This window comes from Alexandromys fortis, unplaced genomic scaffold (assembly GCF_014885135.2).
Source record: "Alexandromys fortis isolate MF-2015 unplaced genomic scaffold, M_Fortis_MF-2015_v1.1 scaffold_149, whole genome shotgun sequence".
Classification (NCBI taxonomy): Eukaryota; Metazoa; Chordata; class Mammalia; order Rodentia; family Cricetidae; genus Alexandromys; species Alexandromys fortis.
In genome coordinates, this window is record NW_026068025.1 from 1,988,250 (window position 1) to 2,003,818 (window position 15,569).

Sequence of the window (15,569 nt, forward strand, 5' to 3'; positions counted from 1 at the left end):
TCTGTGGGCTTTTGAAAATAATGCCCAAACTCTGGATCTCTTTTATCACAAATGTCCCAATCGCCCCTGGGAGTTCTCTAAAACCTCGTTTCCCTTACCTCCAGGTTAGGACTCCTTCCTCATGCTGGGTGTCAGAACTTCCCTTGGCTGTTTACTAAAGACCACAGAAGCGCTATGCCTCGCTATGCCTCAGCCTTTGTGCGGGGATCATTTTCCACTTACTGAAAGCCTTAGGAAAAAGACACAAAGCTGGGCGTGGTGGCACATGGTTTAATTCCAGCAACCAGGAGGCAGACAAAAGATCTGAGTTCCAGGCCCAGCTGGTCTACACAGCAAGAAAGACTGCCTCAGAAAAACCAAAACCAACCAACCAAACACACTGTAAGACTCACTGCTCTCAACAGAGGCATCTCCCACAGCCTGGGTGGGGCACTGGGGTGAACTCAGGGCTACATAGGAACAGCAGAGGTTTGTGCTGTGTTCTCCTAAGTCAGTCTTTGGAGAAGGGCTTCTGGGCTTGGCATCCCCAGGTGAACCAAAGGAAGACCAAGGCCATCTTATCCTACTATGTCTGACAAACAGCCAACTGAGGCCATGACTAGACCAGCAGGCCAGAAGCCATAGTCGCTAGTCCTACTATGTTGTGCATTCTCTTTTTGGCAGGATGTCAGCTCTAGTGCCACTGTGCTGCAACAAGTTGCAGCAGCAGGGTGTCTGCAGCATGTGCCTGTCCCATATACAGCAGCAGCTACAGGCACAGGCATATAAAGAGAGAACAGAAGTTGAAATTCTCATAATTTTAATGGTCAATAGCTTCCGGTTGGCTTCTGAATGGTATAGTTAAACAATATACTTAAGACACCCCCACAGCAAGTTCACACCCCTCAGTAAGTTGCGTTGGCTCCATCCATATTCCACTGCCCAGTCAGACTTCCACAGTCTGGGACCCACTCCTGGGTTATGGAAATAGACATCTTATTGTAATGAGCTGAATAAACAAACCCTTGGCATACCCATGATCTGTTATTTTTGTTTAAAAATAACAAGTATTAAACCAAACACTTTCCCAGGTGCTGTTGCCTCACGGAGAAAACCCAAGGTGTTGCTGAAGGGATCTGAGTCCTGTGAGCCCTGTGGTTCTGCTTCGAGTCCCACTCTCCTGCAGTCATACAGCGTAGAGCTCATAAATCTTCTTTACACAGTACACCAGGGCAGCCAGTGCTATTGTGTTGTGCAATCTCTTTCTGTGCAGGTCGTCCTTCCGAACCAGCACCACTGGTGTGGAGGAGGTGAGCGTATGCAGAGGCAGGCGGGACAGTTTATAGGCATCATACTCCACCTGGTACTTGCAGCAAGGGTCAAACTGCCAGGAGATCCCATAGAGGGTACAGCAGGTCAGGCTCAGCACACCAGCGGGCAGGGAGATGTAGTGGGAGTAATCCAGGGGCAGTGCCAATGGGGTGAAGAGGCAGGCAGTGCCAGCCAACACGGCCGTCTTGTGTAGGCAATTGCCCACAGTGATCCAACGTGCTGTCTCATCTCCAATTCGAGTGGGCTCTATCACAATGTACTTGTACTGGGCTTCCAGCGCCTGCTCCAGCTCATACTCAAACTGGTCCTGGGCATTCTCCCCACTGTAGATTTCATGCACTATGTAGCAGTCTGTGGCTGACAGGCTAACCCTTTAGTGGAGGGAAAAAGACAAGGAGGTTAGGTTCAACAGTCTAGCTTATCTGGACAAGTGTTTGCCTCAGCCTCAAGGATAGCCCACTTACGGGTTCATTTGCTTCAGAACCCAACCCACAAGACAGCAATTTTCTTCCCCCCTGAAAGAAATAGTGAAACAAAAAGGTCACAAAGGTGGCCTGGCATGGTTTTTTGATCCCAATACTTGTGAGGCAGAGGTAGGCAGATCTGAGTTCAAAGCCAGTCTGGTCAACACAATGAGTTCCACACAGCCAAAACTACACTGTTACAAGACTTTGTCTCGAAAATACCTCCCCCTCAGACTGTACTCCCTGTACCGGGTGGGGAAACCCCATACCCAGACCAGCACCCCTTAATAAAAAAAAAAAAAAAAAGAGCACTGGCTTGGATTCAGGCAATACAAATGCTTTACCCCAAAACAGTGACTGTAATTAAACTGGGCTCAGGTAAGGATTAATTAAATCATATGCCCCTAGTCAGTTGAGCCCAGGGAGAAAGCTATTCTCTGGGGTGGAACTAGAAGCCTCAGCATGGGGAATGGAGATGGCTCAGAGGCAGAGCTTGCCTAGTCTGCACAGGGCCCCTGGCCTCACCTATCACCACAAAAATAAAAAGAAGTCACAGCATGGGACATGGCCAAAGCAGCCTGTCCGCCGGCATGCTATGCTGCGTGCTGCCTGATACCTCCCAGGGTGCTGAAGATCCCAACTGGAGAGCAGTATTTCCCCATTAAGGTCTTCTGTGGGATGTCTCCATTTAGAGCACATTCCAAGGGGAGGAAGGTGAGCAGGATGCCTGCAGTTTGTTCACAAGACACACTTATTTTCAGACACTTTTAGCCAATAAGTAAGCTTGAGGAAGGGGTCAAAGAGTCGAGACCAGACAAGGTGGCACAAGCTTGCAAAACCAACACTCAGGAGCCTGAGTCAGGAGGATAAGAGGTCTAGGTCATCTTGAGCTGCACAGGGAAACCCTGCCTCAAAAACAACAACAGGTAAAAAAAAAAAATTAAAAAAAAAAATCATAAAAAAAAAACAACAGGTAGGGTTTTTTGTTTTGTTTTGTTTTTTAAATACAAGGTTTCTCTGTGTAACAACTATAGCTGTCTTGGAACTAGTTCTTATAGACCATGCTGGCCTACAAGACAGAGATCTGCCTGCCTCTGCCTTCCTAGTACAGGGATTTAAAGGTGTGCACCAACATCACCTGTCTGGGTAAGAGATTCTTTAAGCAGGTGCACTCCTGGTCAAGAGATTCCCTTTGTGATCTCATGGCCATAAGCCAATAAAAGTCAAAGTGTCAATTTATATGTCCATCTGTGAAACCATGACTCTAGGCAGAGCTACATCCAAGTCATCCGCAAGTCCTGCCCGCTTTCAAAGTGGACATAGGGCACATTCCTGTGCACAGAGAATCTGAGGCAAGCCCTCTCCCCTGTGGAACACTCAAGGCAAAATGTAGGTTCAAGCTGGGATTGCAGTGCCCTTACAATACCAGCCAACTTTAGTTTCATGGCCTTCTCTACCCTGTAGGCACATGGCCAGCCTGAATACAAGGAAACAATTTGTGTTAGTAAAGCACACTCAGCACCTCTGACAGATTGCTTGTCTTAAAAACGTATCACTAGGCAGATAACACTTCTGACCTCAGCCTGACCAGTCCCCAGCACCTTCTGCATGACTAGCCAGCACCCAATCTACCCAGGCCAGGCTGAGAGAGCCCAGTTCTTGCTATTTGTCAAGGCAGATGAATGAGCATGTTCATGATTATAGACAGACATGTCTGGAAACACAAGGCAAGTGGTCCATAATATGGGATGACGAGAAGCAAATGCAACGAGTGAAGAGCTCTGAATCAGTGGATCAAGATTCTCACAGGTCCTCACTGCAGGCAGTTTTGTGAATGTCACAGCTTGCAGCAGTTATAGACATAGCTGTACCCACCCAATCCTCATGTACTGAGCTGATTCTGTAGACATGCTCACCAATGCCCTTTCCCAGCCACTCTAGACTTGGCCCAACTATACAGCATGAAACAAAAGCAAAGCAAGTCAACAGAGGAAGCAGGAGTACCAGCAGGAGTCTCTGGAGTTACCAGAGACATCAATTCTATAGGAACAGTCATTTAAGAAAAGTAGTCCTGGGCATCCTTTGGTATGACAGAATCTTTAGAAACGTTTTTCCAGGAAGAAAATGGTAACGCCCAAACCAATCATTCATGTAGTTTCAGGGATCCACTTGCCTCTTCCCTTCCTAGCTGGGGTTACAGGCTGCCACATCCAGTTTTCATCTGGGTGCCCCTCCTGCAAGCAGAGCGAGCACTTTATCCACAGAACCATCTCCTCAACCTCTGTAGGGTGTTATTTTAGTTATCCACCTGTTTACATAAAAGCACCTGAATATCTAGGAGGCAAGGAGGTCTGAGAATAAGGCTATCATTAAGAGGGAACTGGGTGGCCAGGAGAAGGAAAGGGAGTCACTTTTCACTAAATGACCCTTGATCCTACACCTGGTCCAACCTCTGGAACTTAATTAAGAACACTGGGCCGCCAGGTGATGGAGGCACACGCCTTTAAAGCCAGCACTCGGGAGGCAGAGGCAGGTGGACCTCTGTGAGTTCGAGGCCAGCCTGGTCTACAAGAGCTAGCTAGTTCTAGGACAGGCTCCAAAGCTACAGCAAAATTTTTTCTCAGAAAGAAAGGGGGTGGGGGAAGAATACTGTGCCATGCACTTTGCTGACACTGGGTAAGAGGTCACTCTGTCCTGAGCCTTCAGTGGAGCAGGTGGCAACCTTGCTCAGGACCTCAGGTCATGGGTCTGCCCAGGTTAACCAGCGTTGGGAAGGGAGAGGAGTCACTTGGAAATGCTGGCACTGCAGCCAGCTATAAGGAAAACTCTCTGGGATACAGGTGCCCTGAGAATGTCTGGCAGGCTGGGCAGAGGGCTCCGTAATCCCTGTCTCACCCCCACCCAAGGTCAAATCTCAAATGCCAATCTTCCCAAGTCTAAAAACACCTGTTCAAGAGCCGGTGCTTGCTAAGTGAGAAAGAACTAACTGGGCTGCCCACTACTCAGGCAGAGGACGGTACAGCACCCTGTAATGGGGGTGCAAGCAGCAGGCTCCTCTCATGCGTCACTTGGTACAAAATTAATAAGCTCTGTCATTCAAGCCTGTCTTCAATTGTCAACCATGAAAAGTAAGGAAATGAGGCTTTATAAGCAAGGAGCAAGGAGGTCTCCACTTGAGGGGCTATGTGGGGCAAGGCAGTTAAGTACAAGGTTTTTTTTAGGGGGGGGGTTCTTGTTGCTGCTGCAAACACAGTATCACTGGCTGGTCTTGAACTCACAGGGATCTGCCTGCCTCTGCCTCCCGAGTGCTGGGATTAAAGGAGTGCGCCACCACCGCCCCAGCTACAGCTACATTATTAAACAACTAATCTCCATAAGGTGTAAATCCAAAGTCAAACCCACTGAACTAGTCCCTAATACCACGGCCCCGGTGCCTTTTTTTTGGTAGGTTTTTCTTCTTTTGGAGACAGGCTAATACTTCGTTGTTTTGTACAAGTGTACTTGCAGGGAAGTCACAGGACAACTCGCAGATATCGGCTCTCTCCTACCCTTATGTGGTTCTAGGGATAGAGCTCTCACCAGGCAAATACTTCTACCTGCTGAGCCATCTATTTGCCCACACCATTTCCTGTTTTCAATTTTTTTAAATTTATTTTTATTTTATGTGCACTGGTATTTTGCACGTGCGCGCGCGCACACACACACACAAATGTGAGGGTGTCAGATCTTGGGAATTGAACCCAGGTCCTCTCGAAGAGCAGTCAGTCAGTCAGTGCTCTTAACCGTTGAGCCACTTCTGTAGCCCTGTTTTCAATTCTTTTGGACAAATACCCAGAGTTGCCAGGCACTTGTGGAACTTAAGTAAAATGTGCTGTCTTTTCTGTCAGAGAAGTGAATGAAACAAAGGAAGTATCCATATTAGCTGCACCAGCATCTTTTGTGCTGGGCTTGGCTTTGCTCTTCCCCCCACGGGGACCTGCTGTGAGCTTAATCTTTCTAGTTCTAGAGCTGTGGGCAGACAAGCCCACACCTAACATTTGACTAAGAAGTTTGCAATGAGACTAGGCTGGCTAACAGGTCTTGAGAATCTACCTCTCTCTCTGCTTGCCCCTCCAAATGCTGAGGTAACAGGTATACACAGTCATGCCCAGTCTTTTTTTTGTTTGTTTAAATATTTATTTATCTATTATGTATACAATATTCTGTCTGTATGCCTGAAGGCCAGAAGAGGGCGCCAGACCTCTTTACAGATGGTTGTGAGCCACCATGTGGTTGCTGGGAACTGAGCAATCTCTCCAGCCCAGTCATGCCCAGTCTTTTATGTGAGTGCAAAGAATCTGAACTCAAGTACTCATGCTTGCAACACAAGCACTCTTACCCACCCAAGTTAGCTCCCCAGCCCATGCTTCTTTCATAATAGAAAACAAATTTTTCTTAAAAATAAAAATCTCAACTGGGCATGGTGGGGACATAATTGTAGTACCAGCTATCCAGAAGGCTAAGGCAAGCAGATCTCTTGAGTTTGAGGGCGGCATGGTCTACAGAGCGAGTTTCAGGACAGCTAGGGCCACAAGAAGAAACCCTGCTTCAAAACAAAACAAAAACCCAACAAATAAAAAAAAGACGATTATGAGTTCCAAGCCAGTCTGGGATACATAGCAAGACTCCTTTCCCAAGGAGAAACTAAAGTCAAGCTGGGAATGTGGCATGGTGGAGAGAGTACTTGTGGAAGCCCAGGGTAACCTCTGCTACACACCAAGTTCAATGCAAGCCTGGTTACAGGAGACCCTGCCTCACAACAAAACAAATTCAACAATCTGTACCCCTTGGCACAGAGACCGGATACCAATGGGACTCCCACTGCAAAGGCAAGCAACAGTGGCTAACCTCCCACCCTGGTATCTGTTCTGTGCCTAAAGCCACAGAAGCAAGCTCCCAGGGTCTCCTAGCTATGTTATACTGGCCTCATCCCACAATCCTGCTAAGGACAATTTTGTATCCTGGGGGTGGGATGGGGTGGTGGGTGATATCTCTCTAGACCTAGAACTCAACCTGATGTTCCACTTCCTAGACCCCAGATTCCCAAGCAGTGTTCAAATGGAAAGGTAACACCTAGGCTAGCAACAGGTGCTTGTTTCTTTTTTTTAAACAACTGAAGCCATTCCCATCAAAGCATCCTATCTAGCTTTGCCTGAATGAAGCAGGTGCCCAAGAAATGTCTGTAATGAGGGACAGGAGAGAAAAACTATTGTGGCAATTACGGTATCTGGGGCCTGAAAATGTATAGCAGAGCCAGTGGTCAAGCTGCCTTTTGTTTGTGTTCAGACCTGGCCTCATTATGTAACTGTCTCCCAAACACTGGGATGAGGGGTATGTGCCATCACAACTATGACATCACTTTTAACCACTGAGCCAAAACCAATTTTTAAAAATTGTTTATTTGTGTGTATGTGTGTAGTCTGTATATGTGCATGTATCTGAGGTTAGTGCTGTCCCCTGGAGCTGGAGTTACAAACAGTTGTAAGCTGCCTGATGTGGGTGCTAGGAATTGAACTCAGGTCCTCTGTAAGAATACATGTTTTTAAAACACTAAGCCATCTCTCCAGTTTCAAGACCGATTTTTAAAAACACGCATATATAGGAATACATTTTATCTTGTATGTATCAAAATTTTGCCTACATGTATGTTGGCACATCATGTGTGCAGTAACCTAAGGAGGACAGAAACCATGTGATATGGGATTTCCCTCTGTATGCTGTGATTACCATTAATGAATAAAAAAACTGTCTTGGGGGCTGGAGAGATGGCTCAGTGGTTAAGAGCACTGGCTGCTCTTCCAGAAGTCCTGAGTTCAATTCCCAGCAACCACATGGTGGATCACAACCATCTGTGGTGAGATCTGGTGCCCTCTTCTGGCATGCAGGCATATACGGAGGCAGAACACTATATATAATAAATAAAATCGAAAAACAAAAAAACAACAACAACAAAAAATGAACTGTCTTGGGCCTGCGTGCAGGGAATAGAAGTGGGGGTGGAGAAGGGGGACGGGATACAACAACTAAACTGAATGCTGGGAAAAAGAAGGATGGGGTCAGAGAGAAGCCACATAGCCCTGCCGGAGCCAGACAAAACTTTAGCCAGTAAGCCACAGCTACATGGCAATACACAGATTAATAGAAATGGGTTAAATCAATATGTAAGAGTTAGCCAATAAGAAGCTAGAGCTAATGAGCCAAGCAGTGACTTAAATACAGTTTCTGTGTGATTATTTCAGGGGCTAAGCAACTGGGAACAAACAAGCAGCCTCCACCAACAAACTGGCACACCAACATGGTGGACTAAAATCCACATAAAACCTGAGAAAGCTTGGAAAGGAATCCTAAACACAAAAGAACAGAGTTTTGTGTGATTTGATGTGGGAGTGTCAATATATCAATCTGTTGATTTCATTAGTTAAGCAATAAAGGAACTCCTTGGCCCTGATAGGTTAAAAGATAGATGGGAGGAGGAAACAGAATAGAATTCTGGGCAGAAGAGGAAGTGAGGTCAGACTCTGCTCTGCTCCCGGAGAGACCCGACAGCTCTGCTGGGGCAGAGACGCTCTGCGCTCTGAGGCAGACGCATGAAGCTGAGACCCACGATGGACATAGGCTAGAATCTTCCCGGTAAGCGCACCTTGGGGTGCTTACATACATCATTAGAAATGGGCTAGTCCAGGTGCGAGAATTAGCCTGTAAGGGCTAGAGTTCATGGGCCAAGCAGTTCTTAAATGAATACAGTTTGTGTGTTGTTATTTCGGGCATGAGCTAGCCAAGCGGCCGGGGTGTTGGGGACGCAGCCCCGCAGCTCTTATTTCAACAGTGATTATTTTGGGGCTAAGCAGCCATGAACCAACAAGCGGCCTCCGGAATTAAACATAGGTCCTCTGAAGAGCAGCCAGTGCTCATAAATTTAGCTGAGCCATCTCTCCCCTTGGCATGTGTGTCCCCAACACTAAGGCAGAAGAGCTTCTCAGTCACCAGACCACGGGAAACCTCTCACAGGAGCAAAGTGTCAGGTTCCCTTTGAAATAGCTTAGTCTGGGTCAATTGTTTGATCTTTCTGCATTCTTGAGGGGTTTTTTTGTTTGTTTGTTTGTTTTTGGAAGACAGGTTTCTTGTAGACTTGGCTGGTCTCGATACACCTGCCCCTGCCTCCTGAGGGCTGGGATTAAAGGTGTGCAACCACCACGGCCAGGCTCTTTCTGCATTCTTTCAATCCCAGAAAGTCATGTCTGGTTAGCCAGAAATGGGTTTTCTGGACCTGGGGGTGGAGGTAGAATGCAGTATCATAAGAAACTGCAAAAGTGATCATGTTTTCAGAGCAAACCCTGTCTCAAAAAAAGCAAAACAAAACAGAAAAGCAACCTGACTACTGACTCTATTTTTAGGTCCTAGATACCTTAAATGTCACAAGATTTTCTCTTCCTATCCCTCATTACAAACATTCTTGGGAACCTGTCACTCTCACAGAGTGTTAGATAGGGATGCCTTGATGAAGAAGACATCCTCAGTTGTTTAAAAAACAAAAAATAAAAACCAAAAGAGAAAAAAAAAAAAACTAAACGAATACCAGTTGCTAGTTTAGATGTGGGTTCCCATCTGAACCCTGCCTGGGAATCTGGGGCCTAGTAAGTATACAGTCAGATTGCATTCTTCTGGGTCTGGAGAGACCCTCTCCCCACCAAATAGCACAGTGTTTGTGTGAATAAAACAAGGAAACAGAACCATCCTCTTCTCAGCAAGACTGTAGGATGAGGAGACCCTTAACTGTCACAATAGTGCTGCCCTTGCAGAGAACACTAGTTCCCAACACCCACATGAGGTGGCTCAAAACCACCTGCAACTCCAAATTCAAGATCAAATGGTTTCTTATGGACGTCCCAGGAACCCACACACCATTAAAACAAATCTTGCCTGGCAGTGGAGCACGCTTTTAATCCCAGCACTCCCGATGGTAAACTTGGTCTACAGAGTGAGTCCCAGGATGGCCAGGGCTACACAGAGAAACCCTGCCTTGAAAAACCAACCAAACAAAAACATCCAAAACCAAAACCCCACAAATCTTGTGTTCTTACAAATACTATTATATGAGTATCTCCTGTCCCTCCACTTCCCCTAGCCTCTCCCTCTGTTGTCCCTCAAGTTTACTCATTTAAGCCCAAGGGCAAAAAACACTTTGCTATCCTGAGTCAATTTCCCTGGTCTCCCAAAGCACTGAATGATCTGGCTGGGTGCAAAAATCAAAGAGGGCAGTAGTAAAACACCCGCAACTATTTAAATGTAAATTAATTACTCAATAAAGTAAAACCTAAACTCCTCTGGCACACTTCAAGCACTGACAGGCAACCAGTGTTAACCCCAATGATCAGCAGATGCCAGACTGCACAGATTTCATCTGAAGAACTGTGGGGAAAATCTGTGGGCCACTGCCTTTTCCCAGGAACTCTGTGCCCATCACAGTTGCTGTTGGCACCCCTCTGTGTATGCTGGCTCCTAAATCACACTTCCCACCCCACCCACAGCTCTTCACACACTCAAGAACAAATCATGCCCAACCCAAGCTAGGCAAGCACGGCCTCAGCCCTTCCTCCTCTTGGACACTATCAACTCTGCCTTTCTCAGAGGTGGGACCCACTGAGATGAACCTGCAGAACTTGACTTGTCTACAGAAGCAGAAATCAAGGCAAGTAGAACCCAGACTGCTTGAATAAAACCCAGGACATCAGAAATACAGCCCAAAGGCTGGACCATGGCACAGTGATTGACATACACATTCAGATCTGTGAGCAGAACATGTGGCTCAACCATAGGCGCTGTCACCTCTCACTAGCCAATAGAGCTAGCAGGGGCTATAGAGCAAGAAACTTTGGTGTATGACCCACGCCTGCTTACCTCATCCAGACCAGGAGAAAAGAAAATTGCCATATACCCGAGCCAGCATGGGAACCTCTTAAAATATGAAATGCCTCAAATTCCTGGAGCCCCTAGCTCTAAAAGGGAAGATCAGAACAGAAAGGGGGTCTATCACCCCAGAAATGTAAACCAATCTGTTCACATGGCTTTTTAAGTGGAGCAGGCACTAACTCTACATGGCCCCTGGGACCTCACAAATGACATAGTCTTCCAAGAGGAGGAGGGAAGGATGTGGAGGGAACACCGTAATTACTGACTGCCTAACAAATGCACAGAACAGAAGAAGGCTTGAATATCTCAAGCTGTCCTGTATCAGACACAGATAAAGTATCTTCATAAGATCAGCAAAAAAAAAAAAAAAAAAAGGAATTCAGAGTGCAGGGCTATACTCACATTCCAACAATCATGGAGATCTCAGGGATGAGGGGCCCCGAGAGCAGCACCAAGAAGCCCAAGAAAGGATAGGCAGGGCTGTCTGAGAGCTGGTCCAGGCTGACACACAGGTGGCAGAATACCTGCTCTGCTTTCCTAGACGGGTAAGTGTGCCTCAAAGAGGCCAGCAGGACAAACGGCAATCTGTTTGCTGTACTCGCTGTCAGTATGCTCAATTTTGGACAAGAATTCAGGTTACAGTTCAGAGTTTGATGTTCTTCATTACAAATACTGCTGTTTCCCTAGATTTAATGGAGTGGAGAGAAAAATCAACACATAAGCAGCTCTCAGTTTGCTCCTTTCCCCCTCCAATTTCAGTCTAGATCAGCACTGTCCCTAGCTACTTACTGAGCTGATGGAAAAGTTTTCTCTATGCTTAGCCATTATCCCAAAGTGAGTACCGGGCACCCAAAACATGGCCTGTGATTTAAGAGCTAAATTTTTCATTGTGTTTAATTCTAACATCAGTGTAACCATCATATATGTATGGCTAGCAGCTACTCAACTGCTGCAATGGTTGTCACTCAGCTCTAGTACTAGCCTGTGTTTCTGCAATTAAGAAGCAGGCAAAGCAAGAGCCACTGCACACTAAGCTGCCAACCAGCATCAAGCAAGGAATTAAATACAACATATGCTCGAGTATGCAGCCACTGGCAAATACGTCTGTTCAAAGCAATGCCCACTCCAGCCCTTGCCACAAACCACTCAGCAGCTCCTTCAGTTTTAGCAGAGGGCAGGCAGCAAGGTGTGTGCAACTCTTAAGTTCTTTTTGTTTCTCAAGACAGGGTTTCTCTGTAGTTTTGGACCCTGTCCTGTAACTAGCTCTTGTAGACCAGGCTGGCCTCGAACTCACAGAGATCTGCCTGCCTCTGCCTCCTGAGTGCTAGATTAAAGGCATGCGCCACCACCACCGCATGGCTCTGAAGTATTCTTAACATGAAGCTGAAATTTGAGTCAGTCCAAATGTGACATGGAATAAAGTGACTTAGGAGCCATAAACAGTTTACTTGTGTCGTGAGAGCCAATAATACACCCAGTCCTCACAATCTATGGTGCTGAGCATACAATTATTCTGGTCTGTTCCACCCAGTCAGGCCACCAAGTGAGCAGGAATGGAGGTATGCCCAGAAGTCAGCTTGCTAGCCAGGGGGTTATGTTTCCATACACTGCTCAGAAAGGGAGGGCCTTAAGGAGATGGGATCCTGAGAATAAGTCCTTTGGCAAGGGCCTTCCCACAAAGGGGTAAGCCTCCAGTCACTACACATTACCTACCAGGAGGACAGATGGTAGTAACTCTCACATCATAAAATCTGATACCCCATTCCTGGCAGACACACAACATCTGCATGCATGGGTAGAACTTACAGGACCCATACAGACAACCTCAATTAGTCAAGTTCTCAGGTGAGGAACTAAACAGAAGTTGTTCTGAAGAGTCAGCTACTATCTAGTTTAACAGTGAAATCTGTCCGCATTTGATTTAAATCCCCTTAAAAGCTGTTGAAGCTCAATCAAGGACTGGACTCCTACTATGGGTGGCTGGCCGACAAACTGGTTAAATTAATATTTGCTTCAAGTCAAAGGAAAAAAAGTTCTCTGTATTTTTTTTAGGTAGGCTATACAGCATAATGTGTGGCCCTTTCAGTCTGCATCCCAGAGTAAGAGTATGGTAGGGTGTGGTGACCCACACCTTTAATCCTGCACTTGGGAGGCAGAGGCAGATTTAGCTCTGTGAGTTCAAGGCCAACCTTGTCTATAAAATGAGTTGCAGGACAGCTAGAATTACACAGAGAGATCTTGACTCTAAAAGTATCTTTATCTGACACTGGGTCTTCTGGGAAAGTTCTTTCCTGTTACTGAGGGGCTGAAATTGAATATCCTGAAAGTGTTCCTTAAGGTTTAAGGACACGAAAAACAACAAAATTTGTCACTTTTGATGTTCTTATCTAAGAAATAAATGAAAGTCAGAAAAACCACTCCTTGCCACTGCTTTCCCAAGGAACGGTAAATGCAGACTAGATTCTTTTTCATAAGCAAACTCAAGAATAAAACCAAGGCTATCACTACTGCCAAGCAGGAAGACTCGTGTGGGATGGGAAAGCTCTGTAGGCAACAGCAAGGAACATGGGATGCACCAGTCAAAACGAACAATGCAGATTAGTCGAGACAGAACTTTTATGTTTAACAGTGTTCATCGGAAAAGAAAAAGATAGCCAGGTTTACTTTTCAACTGACATTCACAGTAAAATGCGAAGGCTTTTGCAAAACGAACTGGGCAGTTTAGTAGTTCCACCGATATACAGTACCCTTCTCCCCAAACTTCTAGTGGCTGAACAGTTTCTAGTAACCCATTAGCTAAAAATACTCCCCAGGAGGAAAAACCCACAAGTTCAACATGAAACACGCCAACTGCTCTCATCTTCGGGCAATCACCGGGAAGAAACAAACCCCTAGCGCCCCCAAACGCCTCAGGTAGAAAAGGTCACTTTAAAGGACTTAGGGCAGAACCGCTTGCAGAGAAACCTCAGGAGTGGCGATGACGGTCCGCTCCGAAGGCGTCCAAGCGCAGGCCCTTGGAGGCGCGCCCGGCACGCGGCAGCTATCAGCAAACGCCCCTAGCAGCACACAGCCCAGCGAACCTCTGCCCTCCTCCCCTTCCAGGAGCCCCTCCACGCCACGTCGGGCGCCCAGGCCCAGACAGCCACGTGCGCGAGATAGTGGCCCAAAGCCTGCACGCCGCTCCGTAGAACAGCCTCGCGGCCCTGGGAGTCGCTCAACCCCGGTTCACGGACCGCCTATCGCGAGCCGCCACCCCTCCTAGTCGAGCTCCCCGCGCTCCCCGGCCGTGGCGCCGGCCTGCTCCTCCCACACCAGGGTCCCGCGAACTGGGCCCCGTGCGCAGCAGGCACACGATTCGGAGTCGCGAGTAGCACAGAAACTTCGTCTACTCTAAGGTCGACGGCCTCCCGCAGTCGCGAGCCCAGCTCACCTCTCTCGGGAGGCACCGCCGCCCGGACCCAGACGCCTCCTTCCCCACGCGGCCATCTTGGAGACTCTCGGCTCGTCGGGGGCTGGCGCCGACGCGGCTCGGGGCGCGCGCAGGCCGAAGGGAAACGTAGTTCGGTGGGCTGCTCGTACGCAGTGGGAGGCTGCGAGAGGACTACAATGCCCACAGTACCGCGCGCCGGAAGTCGGCTGCAAACTGCCGCGCGCAAGAGGGCGAAAGGTGGGCTCTGCCTGAGGAAAGAGTCTCTCGGTCGCGGAGTGCGAGTTGCTGCGCCCACCGCCTGGACGTCCTTGGGTGCCCAGAGCGAGTGACCGAAGGAGAGCGGAAAGAAAGCGCCTACTATTCCCAGAGCGCTTCGCGCGGCGACCCCGCCCTCACGGCCCTAGAGGCCCAACCCTTGGCCTCAGCCTTCTTGCCCTTCACTGTGGCCTCGGGCCGCCGGGGGCCTGGGTTTCCCGTATCTCACACTTTACAATGGCTTGAGCAGTTTAACCTCCTCCGTTTCTCTCTTCTTATCTGCAGACTAGAACTCGTGCGCCCCCAGTTTGAAGATTACCCCTGCTTATGCACTATCAACTGCCCCCCCCCCACTTCCAGTCTGGCAAATTCGGAGATTTTTGAGGATCTGTAGATGTGCTTGACCCAAAATGCCTTTTCCTCCCAGCCAGTTTTTATGCTTGGATCAGTGTGGTTTTTAGCAAGTTCCTGGTTATTAAATTGAATACTGCAACCCTGCCGCCAAGTGCCAAACTCTAGCACAGTGCAAGTGTGGCAGAAGATTAGGGATGTGGAGAGAGAGGAAGAGAGATCAGAATAAGGCATGAGGGCCTGCAGAGATGGCTCAGCGGTTAAAGACACTGCACTTCCAGGGGACTCAGGATCAGTTCCTGGCACATGGCGGCTAACAATGGTCTGCTACTCCAGTAATGCCCGAGGCCCTCTTCTGGCCTCGTGAGCACTGCACACACGTGGTGCACAAAACAGGCAAAGCACCCAGACACATTAGAAATAGAAAAAAGAATAAGGCATGAAAAAGCCAGTTGCTAGTGCCTGGAAACCCTTCCCTGCCCGGGCTACTCAACGAACAGCACGTAGGAGAAAAACTTGGCCTAGAGAAGGCAGGTGGTGCTCCAAAGCCACAGAGAAACCCTGTCTCGAAAAACAAAAAACAAACAAACAAAAAAAAAAAAAACAAAAAAAAGAGAAGGCCCGTGGTGTGGAAATGGCCTTGAAAGGGTTCACGAGATTACCGCTAAAGACTGGAATTTCAGTGTTTTCCCTCTAGTCTATTCCCAACCTCCCGAGTATCTTTGCAATTTTTTTTTAATAAATTGCCTCTATTGTTAGCTATGTATCTCTGATACAATTCATTGTCCTGAGATTCAAGAACCTAGAAA

General features: G+C 47.6%; 1 protein-coding gene across 1 annotated transcript; it reads right to left on the reverse strand.

The window, feature by feature from the left end:
• Window positions 1-782: 782 nt before the first annotated feature.
• Window positions 783-14,302, reverse strand: Tmem11 (transmembrane protein 11). The gene is made up of 3 exons (XM_050163762.1): window positions 14,155-14,302; window positions 11,127-11,407; window positions 783-1,682 (listed from the first exon to the last, which is right to left on the reverse strand). Exons 2-3 carry the CDS (start codon window positions 11,138-11,140, stop codon window positions 1,166-1,168), a joined length of 531 nt encoding a protein of 176 aa, XP_050019719.1. The 5' UTR covers window positions 11,141-11,407; window positions 14,155-14,302; the 3' UTR covers window positions 783-1,165.
• Between the last annotated feature and the right edge of the window lie 1,267 nt (window positions 14,303-15,569).